Raw genomic sequence first — 15,850 nt, 5'->3', positions numbered from 1 at the left:
CCAGTACCGAGTCCAGTGGGACCGCACTTGTAACCCTCTGCCTCCTTGAAACTGTCCCACCATACACAACTCTCTGATACCTATCGGACTGCCAATCCTGAATCCAGTTGACTAACCTGACATCCAAACCTGTGCTGCAACTTAAATATCAGCTTATCATGTGGCACCCTGTCAAATGATTTTGCCAAATCCAAGAAAATGGCAGTATATGCCTTTCCCTCATCTACTGCTCTGTAATTTAATTATAAAAGGCTAGCATATTATTAAAAGAAGAGCACCCCCTTCACAAATCCATGTTGACTCTCACAGATAACATTACCGTCATCTGCACAATGCTGTATACAGTCCCTAACTAATTTCTCCAAGATCTTAACAACTACTGATGACACACAAACTGGCCTATAATTAGACACTTCCAGTCTGCTACTGCCCTCATGCAATAGCACTATGTTACCTTCCTTCCATTCCCTGGGCATATTTCCCGCAGCCAGACTTTCATTGAAAAGCCAGGTCAAAGGAGCTGTCAGTTCTTTAGCACATTCTCTCAAAATGTCGCGGTGAAACACCATCCAGTCCCACAGCTTTACTAACATCCAAAGTACTCAGTATTTGGAACACACTCTCCTCCTGCACCTCTAAACCTTGAACCTGCCCTATCCGTCTAGTATTAAAATTTACTCCTCCAGGATGAAATACACCAATAAAGTGTTCATCGAACAATTCCACTATGTACTCTGCATCAGTCACTCTATTCATATTTTTATCCCACAATGTCATTCTTCACAATTATTTCTCCTCCTACTGGCCACCTAGCTAAAAAATTCCCTAGGATTTTCTTTGGATCTTAGGGCCAATCTCTTCTCATAATCCAGTTTCTCCTTCCTTACCATACTAGTCACTCTCTTAGCCTGTGTCTTATATTCTTCATAGCATCTTTTTCACATGTAGTTACGGTTTAACATTGTTTGTCATCCACTTTACTCCAAATTGTGTCCTCTTCTTCACTTATGGAATACAGCTTACTATTGCTGCTAACAAATATGTCTTTACAATTTCCCAAGCGCTAATGATATCCCGTCCTTCCAATTCCTCCATCCAGGATATTTCCCCAAGTTGAGATCTCAGACTATTATAATCACCTCCCTTATAATTCCACATCCGTTCCTGTCTCTTTGATACTCTTGCATGTCTATTCATCTTGCAAGTCAAAACCACATGGTCACTGTCTCCAACTGGTGGGAGAGATGTCATCTCAGTTATTATCAACTCTTCTGATGCTATGACCAAATCCAAAACTCTTGAACCTCTTGTTCTCTCTATTACATGTTGCCTAAGATATTTGTCCCTCAAGAATTCTCGAAAATCCATTCCATTATTGCTAGATGCATCTTCCTCTCCCTAATTTATACAGCTGTAGTTAAAATTTCCCATAACAAACCATTCTGCTTGCACTTGCCAAGCTCAACTGCCTAAACATCTCCTGGTCCCTGCCCTCTGTGCTCCTTGGTTAGTAGCAATACACCACTAAATATCCTGTCTTGCTCACCTCTACCTCACACCATATGCTTTCAAAATCATTAGTGTCACTGCCTTCCAAAGCCTCCACTCTTAGAGGACATAAGTCATCACTTATCATAAGCAGTACTCCACCATCACGCTTTCCCTTCCTATCGTGCTGAAAAATGCTGTACCCTGCTACTTCTATTCCTGTTATTATATCCTCTTAAGTAAACCATGTCCCAGTTATTCTAATAATCTTTGGCCAGGCTGATGCACCAATTCCTCTCCTTTATTCCGGATACTCCTGGCATTAGTATAAAGCATAAAAATACCACTGTTTCTATACCCAGCATTATCCCTTCTAGACTCAACTGGGCTCAGCATTATCTGATGTCATCCCCCCTTCTCCCAAGCAGTCATTCCCACAAGAGGTCATCCCTGCTACCATCCGCCCTGGGTATTCTAGTTTCCCTGCATTGACATGCTGACTGGTTGAGAACAGTAATCTTTCCAGATGCCTACGTCCTTCCTCATTCAAATGCATGCAGTCCCTTGCATACAATTCCTTTCTGTCTTCAAACGCCCTCCAAGCATCCACATATTCTAGCTATTATGTTATTCAATATTACTGCTCTTCTGCTCAGCTCGTCACTATCATACCTAGGCAACACCCACACTATATTTCCTCTCTGCATCATCTTTTGTACAACCTCAAGCAAGAATCTCATTTCTCTCGATGCTCAATTTATATTACCTCTCAAGTCATTTGTTCCTACCATCACAATCATCTCATCCACCCTTTCACCCCTCTTAATTGCCATAGCCACACTTTCTATCATTTCTCCAGGCAAACATTCCTGATGCATCCTATCTTGAACACCATGGATCACTGAGTCCCCATACATTACCACCCTGTTCCTCGATTGCTCACCTGCATCCCCCTCTCTCCTCTAACATTTTCTCTCTATCCCTGGTTTCAGTGCTCCCTCACATTCTTCTCATTCCCTCTCTCCTACTGTTTCCATTCTCTCCTCTTCTATCATTCCCATAACTCTCTCTCATACCCTCTCTTCCACTGTTCCTATTCTCTCCTCTTCTATCATTCCCATCTCTCTCTCTCATTCCTTCTCTTCCACTTATCCTATTCTCTCCTCTTCTATCATTTCCATAACTCTCTCTCATCCCCTCTCTTCTACTGTTCCTATTCTCTCCTCTTCTACTATTCCCATAACTCTCTCTCTCTCTCTCATTCCCTCTCTTCTACTGTTCCTATTCTCTCCTCTTCTACCATTCCCATAACTCCCTCTCTTCTACTGTTCCTATTCTCTCCTCTATCATTCCCTTAACTCTCTCACTACTGCTCTGAATAGCCTTGCATCCACCTCTTCCAATCACATCTTTCACACTTCTCATTCCCTAGACATTCCACCTGCTCTTCAGCTCATCTATCTCTCTCTGCAAGTCAGCCACTCTTATTTGCCATTTATCCTTCCAACTGAGACCATCTCCAAAAATTTCACAATACTTCAACCTTTCCATACTCCCCACTATCATTATTTTATTCATATTTCTCTCGCCATTCTTGCCCTCTATCATACCACTCATCTCCCTACATGGAGAACCTCCTGCCTCTGACTCAACGAGGTCAGTTATAGTCATCTCTAACTCATCTCCCATTGCCTGCATTTTGCGCATATACGTATTTCCCCTTCTCTTACCTGCCACATATACAACTGCCGTGACGCATACATTCCACAGGTCCTGCATGCTACAAAATCCCATATGATATCATGCAAAATGGAGTCCTTAGACTTGGTGATATGCCATTTGCAATTTTAACCACCACTGCCACCATTATTCAAAATAGTGTTGAGGAACTATTACAACTAAACGCTAAATAAGTATAAGGGAGTATAACTATATAAGTAAAATACAAACAAAACATTTAAGTATACTAAATATAAAAAGAATAAAACTAATGAAAACTTATGTTATCTTCGTTTTCTCTTTCAGCGTTCTGCATTCAATTCCAATCTCATCTTCTCGGTAACCAAAATACACAATATAGCGACAACAACTAACTTCAAAAACAACCACTGAAGGACACTTGTATTCTTCCAGAACAACAATGTAGCACAAATCTCGATAGAAGTCACACTATTCACAGATTAAAAAAGCACTTTATTTCTGAACAGCTCAAATTCCCCATCACGTTCTCTGGCAACTCTAGTGCCCTCCCTCACATCCATTCTTATGCAGTAAAATAATGTTTGCATTATTCCATATTTGGGGTATTTCTCCTTTTTTGATGCATCTATTTAAGAGGATTTTCAATTCTTCTTTTAGAATATCCTCAGCTTCTGTAATCATCTCTATTATTAAGTGATCCTCCCCAGCAGCTCTACTGTTTTTTTATTTGTTTTAAGGCTTTTTCAATTTCAAAGATTTCTAATGAAGGTATTAGAAGGTATATCAAAGGTATTGTCACAATCTATTTTTTCTGTTCATTCTGAAATTTTCTATCTTCACCTTTGTACAGATTCATGTAGAAAATTTTTGCTTCTTCTGCGATTTTTTTTTTTTTTTTTGCTAAATAATTTTCTTCCATTTTGGTCTTCAAGAGCTATAATATTCTTTCTTCAAAATGAAAGGTTATTTCTTAGAATTCTGAGGTTTCCATTTTCATTAATTTTTTGGATCATATCATCCTCTCTTTTCTTACTATCTTCTTTTATATTTATCCTTATTGCCTCATTTATTACTGTTATTTCAATAGTTCCTCTTTTCCCTACTGCAATCAACTGTTTTCTCTTTTCAATAAGGTTTAATGGTTTTTTTTTTCTGATAATTTCTTGGTCCATCTCCTTTTCTTTTAATTTTGTGCAGATTCAATAAGAATGTTTCTCATTTTTTCTTCTTCCTGATCAATGCTTATTCCTGTATTTGATATAATTTATATATTTGTAGAGAAGACATACAAAACATTAAGATAGAAAAGAAACTGAAATACAAGAAAAGTATCTTAAAAAGAAATGATGCTGTTTAGTTAAGAATAGATAAGAAATATAGGTACCTCGAATACTTTAAAAAATACACAACCTCATCATCATCATCATCAAATTCCTGCCATGTACCCTCAAGGGGTGTACAGGATATGATAGTACTACGTGGAAAAAATTACATCATTACTAACTTCCTATGTACAATTTTCCTCCAAATCAGCTTGTTATTTGTCAAGACTCCAACATTATCAGATCTTATATTTCTATCGTCTAAGGAACTTTGTATTGTATCAATCCACCTATATCTTGGTCTTCCTCTGGGTCGTTTTCCTGCTAACCTGGCAGAGAACACTTGTTTTGCTAATCTTTCCTCGCCCATTCTGTTTAAGTGACCATACCATCTGAGATTAGCTCTGATAATGCATTCCTGGATGCTGACAATGTCAATGTCAAGTTCTTTCCTAATATCCTCGTTTTTTAATATGATATTGCCATTGATGCCATCTGTTCACCCCCATAATCTTTCTCAGGACTCTCATATCTGCGGTCTCTAGTCTTTGGTCAAGTGTTTTACTTCTGACCCAGCTCTCCCATAAGTTAAAACTGGTTTGAACACTGTCTTCTTTACAGCTAATTTAGTATTCCAACTAATTTCTCTCTCATTCCATATGAATTTATTCAATTGACTTCCCATCATACCAGCTTTGCTGATTCTGTTGTCTATTTCCATATTTATTTTACCATCTTCAGTAAAAATCGTGCCTAAGTAGCTGAAATGTTTTACTTGTTCCATAAGTTCTCCATTCACAAAACAGTTGACATTTTCAATGATTCTAATCATCAATACAAATTTGCAGATGTTTATTCCCAGAATCAATTAACAGCAATGAACGTTTGTGCTAAGGAATAAGATGTTTCTTTAAATTGTATAGTACACAAATAACAGAAATCAGTATGCACTGATGCTTCAAATGCAACCCTACCACTAATGCTAGCAGAAGACTTAACTCCCAAGACCTGGCGAGGTACGAGAATGACCATAAGGTGTCTATGGACACCAAATGTGAAAAAATTGCCATATATAAATCACTTTCTTCAGACTTACATCAATTAGAATGTCCTGCTGAAAAACAAGTGATGAATAGTTTTAAGGTGTCATATATATATATATATATATTTTTTTTTTACCAACAATAACACCCCCCCCCATTATTTACTTCATGCTATATTGTGTAGCTTTTAATTTTTCAAGAAATGACAATGTATACTAGAATATTAATTATAAAAAAACTAATTAATACTTTCCTATATTTCAGTAATGTATGAAATCAACTGAATGCAATGACAAATGAATAAACTGAAAGGCAATGTATTCAACTGAATAAATTTATATGAAATAAGGGAGAAATTACTCAAAACACTAAATTAGCTGTATACAAGGCAGTGTTCAAACCAATTTTAACTTATGGATCTGAGAGCTGGGTTAGAAATAAAACTCTCAACCAAAGACTAGAGACCACAGATATGAAAGTCCTGAGAAAGATTAGGGGCATGAACAGACAGCATCAATGGCAATATCATATTAAAAACAGGGATATTACTAAAGAACTTGATACTGTTAATATCCAGGAATGTGTTAGCAGAGCTAATTTCAGGTAGTATTGTCACTTAAACAGAATGGGAGAGGAAAGATTAGCAAAACAAGTGTTCTCTGCCAGGTGGGCAAGAAAAAGAACCAGAGGAAGACCAAGATATAGGTGGATTGATAGAGCAAAAAGTGCCTTAGAAGACAGAAGATCTGATAATGTTGGAGTCTTGACAGATAACAGATTGATTTGGAGAAAAATTATTGATAGGAAGTCAGTAATGATGTAAGTTTTTCATGCAGTACTGCCATAATATCCTGTACACTCCTTGAGAGTATGTGTAAGAATTTGATGATGACTTTTTTTTTGGTGGTTTAGCTTTTGTTGGAACACTGGCTACATCCAGTCTGATGTTGTTGGCAATATGGTTGGAATGACTGTGGATACCTCATTCAACTTATATCATTTTTTCTGCAGGAATTTTCTTCAAGGCTATTGCAAAGTTATGGCCATGCATGAGTGTGCTAACTGCTTAAGATTTCAGAGTAAGGGAAGATAGGTTTATAACGGTGTTAGGAGGCAGCTGAGATTTGGAAGATGTTTTTTTTTTTTTTTTTTTTTTTTTTTTTTTTTTTTTTTTTTTTGTAGACTCGAATTTCTTAATATATTCAGCCAAGAGAACACAACTGATGGCAATCTGCTCCCATAGAAGAGCAAAGACAGTGCATCGATAAATGAATAGAGCCTTTTACATAAATTGGCATTTTAATTTATCATGATTCTGGATCATGTTGCTATCACGGCAGTGCTTTAGAAAGACTAATTAATTCAGTTGCATGAATATATCCAGCTTCAACTTGCTGTATTGTTGGGCTTTGGGTGGGATGGAATCTCCATGCATGATTGTAATTCTTGTAGATAAGCTTATATGTTGGTTATACATAGCTTTTAATCTTTTTTAGGAAATGAAAACGTATACTAGAATATTAAATATAAAAAACTTTAATAAATAATTTCCTATATTTCGACGATGTCACATTGCATCTTCAGGAATCATAAAAAATAACAATATGTGTATGCAGGCACTAACACTGAGCAAATGAAGCTGAATAAAGGCAACAGAAATCAGGCCTACAGTCCTAAATTGTGTCCCCTAGTGGGCTAACTCGAGTTGTCATGGCCGTTGTCTAATATTCTTAAAATCCAGGAAGCATACATTTTAAGAATGTCAGCCAAATGGCCTGACATATGCATATGTCTACATAAATATAAAGAAATTTTTTTGGATGGGAAAGATGGAAGAAGAAATCAGTTGTAGTTCAAAACTGATGAATTGCTGTTTAAAAGCTAGGATAATGATACATTATATATGTGTGTAAATAAATAAATAATGAAACAAAATTCATATGAAAATAAAAAGCAACCACAGGAAGATGAACTGTTTATTTATTTTCAATATAATCTCCACTCACATCAATTCTATATTTACATTACAAAACGTTGCTGGCAAGCATATAATTATAGCTATAACAACATTGAGCTTGGCAGCAATTAAACCATCATTTCCAGAATTTTGTTTTCAACTTTATAAAAAAAATTTCAGCAGTGCCAAATCTGAAATTTAAAATCTGAAAACACCGAGTGTTCAAGTAATGAGGTGAATTTGGAAGTGAGAACTTGTGTAGATATTTATTATTATTAATTTTATCTTTTATTATGTTGAACTGTGCCTTTAGTATTTGTCTTTGGTTTTCTAGTTACTCCTTTTTTTTTTTTATGAACCCCCCCTCCCTTGTACATTGATATCTGCTGCTTGAGTTTATGATAAATTCCTTTGGAGATGGTAATCTCTATAATTGCCTAAAATGTTCTATTCTTAAAACTCATGTCTGATACTATTACTTGAACTTACAATCTGCTTAACTTACTCCCCCTTTCTATATCGTATGGTATACCCTTATACGTGCTAGGGTCAAAAAATAAGGAAAAACCTCTATTTAAGGGTAATTCCTCAATTTAGATTGCTAATGTTAATGTTTAGTAGTCCTTGAAAAATTTATTTTAGTTAATGACTGCACCATCAAGGACTATGTAAATTTTATATTCTTTACAAACATGAGAAATTATCTGCTAAGCACATATAACAGCCCTTTGTTCATTAATCTCAAGGAACTCTGAATTGTACAGTTGTGGCAGTTACTTTACCTTGGTCACACAGGTCCAATTAGTTTTTGAGAGACAGTGCATTGGTTAACAAGGATCACGCAAGCTATTTACAAAACAAAATGTGTTTATTTTAACTAAGACAAATATTTTACAAATATCAATGGGCATATCATGAGCTTGAATCACAATTTATGAAGTACAGCTAATCACTTGATACTTAAAACAACAAAATTTTACACTCACTTATTTAACATGTGAAGCCTGCAAAGACTTGTATTCAATTTTATAAACATTGAGACTGATTATATGTAACACACTCTATGTGTTAGTTACCACAAGCAATATACAAACTTATACCATCGATTTATGCACATACAGATTAAAGCTCGTCTCTCTAACTGCTTTGCTATATACTACAATTGATTAAATAAGACTAGCATTGATTATCTACACAAACAATCTTGGACATTAACATAGAGCAATCTACTTACTAGTGCTCAGTATCTTGTAAAGTCCTACAATTTTCAAGGGGGCATGGGTACATTCTGATGGCTCCTTCTTCAATCTTGCGAAACGGCTGTGATCAGGCACTATTCGACAGATGTCGTCTTGCAAGTTCTCTCCTTTGGAAAAGTAATATAGTTCTTTGGCAATGATAGGAACTGTTCCGGTTGCAGCAAATCAGTATGCACGTGGATCAGTACTTTCGGTGAAGAACATCTTGGAAAGTTCCTTTGAATATGGCCTCTCCTGAACGGCTGTGATCAGGCACTATTCGACAGATGTCGTCTTGCAAGTTCTCTCCTTTGGAAAAGTAATATAGTTCTTTGGCAATGATAGGAACTGTTCCGGTTGCAGCATATCAGTATGCACGTGGATCAGTACTTTCGGTGAAGAACATCTTGGAAAGTTCCTTTGAATATGGCCTCTCCTGATTCCCCTCCTTGCACTGGGGTAACCTACCAGCGAACTTCCCAAGATCTCCCAGACGACTCCCTACTCTTCTCCTCCCAAGGCTCCAGAAAAATTTGACAAAACAGCCCCTTCGCCCACCAATTGTGGCCTTTTATATCATTTGACATTCTTTGTCTTACCATCCAAACTTCCCGGATTTTCCAGTGACCTTATTAGAGATTATTGTTCACCTCCAGCTCACTAGCATAATCCTGTCTAATCCTTTTAGTTACACATATTTATAGTTCTACATTCAGTTATTTTCACAATATGATACAAAGTTTAATACATTAAAGCAGGTTATATACACTTCTAATTTTATATATTTTATGACCTATGTAAAATCGATATAGACGAAAAAAAAAAAATCCTTTATTTCACTATAAGAGATTTTACACCTGCTTCATGTTTAACACAATGCAGAGATGCATTGTCATTCAGCAACATCCAGCTGTTTGTTTAATCGGCATTGTTTTAACAAGAAACTTCATCAGTTTAACCTTTTGCTGTTTTGGAGATGCGTTGATTGTCATTGCACTTTGCTATTTTGTTATACGGTTGTATTGCAAACACCATAATTCATCGCCAGTCACAATTCTCTCCAAAATAGTACAACTGATCAACTATTTCAACAAAATTTTCACGGCAAAGCAACAACATGCTTTCTCTCTATGCTCAAGCATCAAAAAATTTAGTAGAAATCACAACCAAATGCTTCTGTTTCTTAAATTTTCTAGCAAATTTTCATGAGCTGCTTCCTTTCCAATATTTAATTTTGTAATCCTACCATCTTGATGGTAGGATTATTTCTCATTAATAATCAATAATCCTACCATCTTGAAATTGTGCAAACGACTCAAAAACTCATGTACAACATAGGAAGTAAACTCTAGATATCATTTTAAGATCATTAAATGTTTCTGAAATGTATTTGCACCCCCCCCCCCCTTTTTTTTTTCACCACTCATTCTGTTTTAACAGAATGCACTAGCACTTCACAATCAAACAGATTATGTGAAAAATAATAAAACTATCACAATGTGATTACTGGAAAGAGCTAGCAGTTAAAATGATGAATTTTCTAAAAGTATTATGCTGGCAACATTACAATTTTCACAGGGAGAAAAACACAATGCAATTTTCAGTGTCTTCAACAAATTGAGGATAATTAATGTAAACTGTACTGGGAAGGGGAGACTTTTTAAAGATCACTTAATGGATAATTAAACAAATTTCATTCACATAACACTTGTGGCAGTTTCAGATATTTCAAGCAGTAATGGATATCTGCTACTGACATAATAATATCGTAGTGCTAAGAATTGACTATATTTTACTCTCTCTCTCTGAAGACACTTTGATCAAACACTTATTTGCTTGCTTGACTGCAAGGGAACCAATAATTGAGGCATTATAAAACTTACAATGTACACTAAGCTATCACTGTAAGAACATTAATAGTACCTGTTTTTTCACTCTGTCTAACAGCTTCATAGAAGTCCATCAGTGTGGTTTCGAAACTTTTATTTTCACCACGTGGTTCAGTCAGAACAACTTTTTGTTCTAGTAGTTGATTGAAGAGTTGCGTTACCTAAAAATGATCATTTTAAAATTTTATGATATAAATCATGGATAGCTTACTAATCTGATTTTGAGAGCTACATTATCTGCACAGTACAAATGTAAAAATATAAAACTAATAATAAAATAAGCCAAATTAAGTAACCTGCAGTGAAAGTTTTTGCAACTTCATTATACCATAAATTAATTTACACTTTAATAAATATTTCTGATATGTCGGCAACATCACGTTGCCATCTTACAAAAAAGGTACGTGCACATAGGCACTACAACACAGTAACTGAGAATGAAGTGATGAAGCTATTGTTCTCCTAAAAGTCCTGATGGTGCCCCTAGCGGGCTATGTAGGTGTTCTTAGCCATTGGGCTGAAGGTCTGCTGATGTAAGCCTCCCAAATTTGGGGCAGTCTCATACAACCAAATTCGTTGAGGTTTGGGGAGTTACTTAGGGCTGAGGCTGATTCCATGAATAGTCTTTTGAATTTGTATTTGCTATGGTGTATTACTGTGGCTTTCTTCCACCGTATTCTGTGGCATGTATCCAGAGCATGGTCTGCAAAACCAGAGTGGCTGTACTTGTAAAACCTGATGTAGTCCTTGTGTTCCAAAATTCTGATATTTGCTGTCCTGCCTGTTTGGCCAAAGTAAGACAGTTTACAGCAAGTAAACTTGCTGTAAACTTACAGAAAGTAAGACCTGGTATACACCAGGTCCCTTGCAGCTGTAAATTTAAAGTAATCCTTGTTGTGAATGGGGGGGGGGGGGGGAACTGTGGTTTCAATATTTTTTTGGATTTTTTTTTTGGGGGGGGGGGGGGTAGCCATTGGCTGAGAAAGTGTTGAGGATGTGATTTAGTTTAGTGCCTTGTTTGAACTAAATCACTTTCTCAGTCAATGGCTACCCCCCAAAAAAATATTGAAACCAAAAAACCACAATCTCCCTCCCTCTAAATCCACCACCATTCCCTACATCCAAGGCACCTCGGAAAAAATTACCAAAATCTTAAAAAAACATGACTTGACCTCCTGTTACAGACAATACAGAAAATTGGCATCCCTTATCCGCTTCACTAAAGACCAACCACTTCCCCTAGACCTATGTGGTGTACACCAAGTCCCTTGCAGCTGTAAGCAGTCTTACTTTGGCCAAACAGGCAGGACAGCGGATATCAGAATTTCGGAACACAAGGACTACATCTGGTTTCACAAGTACAGCCACTCTGGTCTTGCAGACCATGCTCTGGATATGCCACAGAATACAGATGAAGAAAAATGCTACAATAATACACCAAAGCAAATACAAATTCAAAAGACTATTCATGGAACCAGCCTCAGCCCTAAGAAACTCTCCAAAACCTCAACAAATTTGGTTGTATGAGACTGTCCCAAATTTGGGAGGCTTACATCAGCAGACCTTCAGCCCAACAGCCAAGAACACCTACATAGCCTGCTAGGAGCACCATCAGGACTTTTAGGAGAACAATAGTTTCATCACTTCATTCTCAGTTACTGTGTTATTATTACATCACACCTCCAGGTAGTCCAAAGACTCATCGAGGTGTTGTAGTGCTTACGTGCAAGTGCCTTTTTTGTAAGTTCCTTTTGAAGATGGCAACGTGATGTTGCCGAAATATCGGAAATATTTATTAAAGTATAATTTAATTTACATTCTTATCTACGTTGTCAATTCCGTAAGTGATTTAGCATTGCATAACCAATGTATAAGCTTGGCTACGAGAACTATAAATTAAAGATGCCAAGAAATCATATTCTTAGTTTAATCCTTTATCTGAGTGTAAGTAAGCAAACAAAGTTTGTGCATGAAGTAACTTCAAGACTTGGCGACTCGTATATAGAAGCTAATGACTTTACATCACTTGCCCTAGTATCAAATAATGCAAAGTACATATCTTTCCGGACATGTACAATGCTATTCATTATGGTAAGGGTCACTATCCAGACCAGTTTCATCATATAATTGAAGGGGAGTCTCCAAAAACTCAGTCAATCCCCCAGATCACTCTAAACTCAGCAATTGCAAGCGAGCCGAAGGATCATTTTACTAAATGGTGGTCCCACTCAGTGACAGGCCCACCCTACCATGGAGAAGAACCCTTGGTGGTGGCTCTGCCCAATGGCAAACTCACCTCCACCACCTAGCAGAGCCATAATCGAAAAACCCACCTCTGAGCAGAGCCACTCATTCTGTGTGGTAACCTCTTCTGTACAACAGTGCATCAATGGGAGCCAACCCAGAAGTGATACTAAGGTTGAAGTCATATTTCTATATACAAGTAGCCAAAAGGTGTTGCAACTTATTACTAAAATACTCTGGATTAAAGATACATGTTGAAAGTTTTTCTACTTGGTTATACTATAAATTAAAGATGCAAAGAAATTATATTATTGGTTTAATGCTTTATCTGAGGGTACACAAACAAAGTTTGCATGTGAAGTAACTTCAAGATTGGACAACTTGTATATAGAGGCAGACTTCGCATCACTTTGCCTTAGTATCCCACAATGCAAAGTACATATCAAAATAACAAAGTGCATACTTAGGCAAGAGATACGAAGTCATTAGCCTCTATATATGAGTTTCCCAGTCTTGAAGTTACTTCACACACAAACTTGGCTTGTTTACACTCGGATAAAGGATTAAACCAAGAATATAATTTCTTGGCATCTTAAAGTACTGTTTCATTCGGAAACTGGGTCATACCCAGTTTCCGAATGAAACATACTGATGTATGAGGAGATGTATCCCAAGAGTTGAACATACACAGAGAAGTGTCAATAACACATGGAGAATTTACAGGCTTTGAAACAAAAGCTATTATAGGATACCACATTAGCAGCCTACCCATTTGACACCAGGAAAAGACCCAAAATCAACCCCAGGAAAGAAACACAAAGAAAAATCCAGAATGCTCATCAATCCAAAGTGTAAAGAAACAGTAAGCCTTTAACTTAAAGGATACACTGGAGTTTGAGCTGTTAGCAGGGTACTATATAAAGAGATGCAATCATGCTGGCTTCTAAAAGCCAACAAGGAAGAGAAGTTGCATGTAAACCAAACATCATAAACAAAAATGAATAGCACAGGCTACACTGGCATAAACAATATGATCCTAAAAAATTTGAAATCTGTGATGTGAAGCAATCAATTACTGGAAGATACTTCCAAATGGATGAAGACTCAATTCACAGACAAAAATACATTATAACCATCAAATATAATGGTTTAATCAGATTTTTTTCGATTGCCAGAATGAACTCACTTGTCAAAATGGAAAGATATCAGAATGCAAATCTTCAAAAAAGTAAAGAAGTGAGAGAGGATCTGAGAAATAAGGCTGAAATGAGGAGATAAAATAATTGATGTGAAAAATCTGAAATAATTTTTCACATCAAAAAGAAAAATATGAGAGAAATTAAAAAAAAAAAAGAGGAACAGCTTTCATAGATGAAATGTAAACTTGATTACATATAATATTGGAGAGAAAAAAATGAAGTTTAAAAACAAAGAGCTAAACCTTGGCATTCAGTGAGAAAATCTGAAAAATATATTGATTGATTCAGTAACAAGATATGCAGTAAAGTTGTTTGTTAAAATTTTATTTATTTATTCTTATGGTAAAAGGAATACAGAACAGCTACAGGTCAATGTCCTGTCTGGAAAGCCAATCCCAGGCCTCATCTGTCACCTTGTGGATGTCCTATAGGTCATCACCATGAAATTGGCACCTTGGCCAGTCATTCACAATATGAGTAATCGTCTGAGCCATGGGAGAACAATTACAATAAGGGTGGCCTAACAGCCCCCATTTATGTAGTAGGTAGTCACATCTGCCCTGGTTAGTTCTGATCCTGTTGACTGATGAACAAATCTTCCTAGGAAGAGCAAAACCAGGCTGCAGAGCACAGGGATCTTCTACCAGGAAGCCGTTTATTGTGAGATTGTTGGACCAGTATTCTCTCCACGTGTCAGGTGTTGATGGCAGGGCAGCTGAAGAGAGTTCGTCCATGGACCAGAAAGGCTTTCTAGATTTTAGGCGAAGACTAGGTGGATTTATGAGAGACTGATGCAGGGGCAGGAGTGGATTGCTCATTGCTTTATTAAATTCTTTAAATCGAGGCTTGTCTTCTCTGTATATTTGGTGGAGCAATGTTAGATAGGGCAGGAACCCAGGAGAGAGAGAGGGATGCTTCTCACTGTCCCACTAATTGTGTGCATGACAGAGTTTAGCTGTGTGTCTATAATGTTAGTGTGTGCACTTCTTTTCCAGACAGAGGCACATTATTCTGCAGAGAATGTGAGGGCTAGTGAAGATGACCTTAGGACTTCTGCACCACAACTCCAGGTTGTTCCAGCAAGCCTTGAAATTATATTGTTTTTCATTTTAATTTTGTTGAACAGGTTGGTGATGTGCCTTTTATATGTTAGGCTTCTGTCCAGGCTCACTCCCAGGTATTTCGGGTGAGGCTCATGTTCTACCATTTTTCCACAGAAAGAAAGGTTGAGGTGTCGATTTGCCTCTGCATTGTTCAGATGAAATACTGTGGACACAGTTTTTGTTGGATTTGGCTTCAAGTACCACTGCTTGAAGTACTCTTCCAGGATGTTCAGGTCTGTGTTCAAGGTTGATTCCAGGTTGGCAAAGAAAGTAGAAGATTGATGTAGGATCGCTAGGTCATCAGCGTACATATACTTGCTTGAGCTGATATGTGGTAAGTCATACACGTAGATTTTAAAAAGTAAAGGGGATAACACAGAGCCCTGTGGAAGACCATTGTGAAGGAATCTGGGCCTGCTCTTTTTTCCGCTAATATGGACCCAGATATTTCTGTTGGAGAGAATGGATTCAAAAAGCTGGAAAGTTTTTTTGCACCTTATAATATTTCCTTATTATAAGGAAATATTATAAGGTTTTTTTGCACCTTATTATATTAGCTTTAGGAGGAGGCCCCTGATCCAGACTGTGTCATAAGCTGATGTTAGGTCAATGAAAGTGGTTCCAGATTTAAGTTTCTTCTGGAAGACTGCTTCAATCTGTGTTGTC

The 15,850-nt window shown here is 36.9% G+C and overlaps 1 protein-coding gene across 1 annotated transcript in view; it reads right to left on the bottom strand.

Annotated features, from left to right (window-relative positions):
- LOC150107826 (Fanconi anemia group J protein homolog) overlaps positions 1 to 15,850 on the bottom strand; it is a 463,872-nt gene that overhangs the window by 91,161 nt on the left and 356,861 nt on the right. Inside the window, exon 21 of the mRNA XM_090391581.1 lies at positions 10,673 to 10,799. Coding sequence (XP_090247707.1) covers positions 10,673 to 10,799 — 127 coding nt within the window. The remainder of the gene's footprint in view (positions 1 to 10,672; positions 10,800 to 15,850) is intronic.

The sequence above is a fragment of the Typopeltis vanoorti genome, chromosome 4 (assembly GCF_054136105.1).
Source record: "Typopeltis vanoorti isolate ZY-2024b chromosome 4, IOZ_Tvanoo_1.0, whole genome shotgun sequence".
Classification (NCBI taxonomy): domain Eukaryota; kingdom Metazoa; phylum Arthropoda; class Arachnida; order Uropygi; family Thelyphonidae; genus Typopeltis; species Typopeltis vanoorti.
Note: the sequence above shows the minus strand (reverse complement) of the source record. Positions and strands in the feature narration are given on the sequence as shown.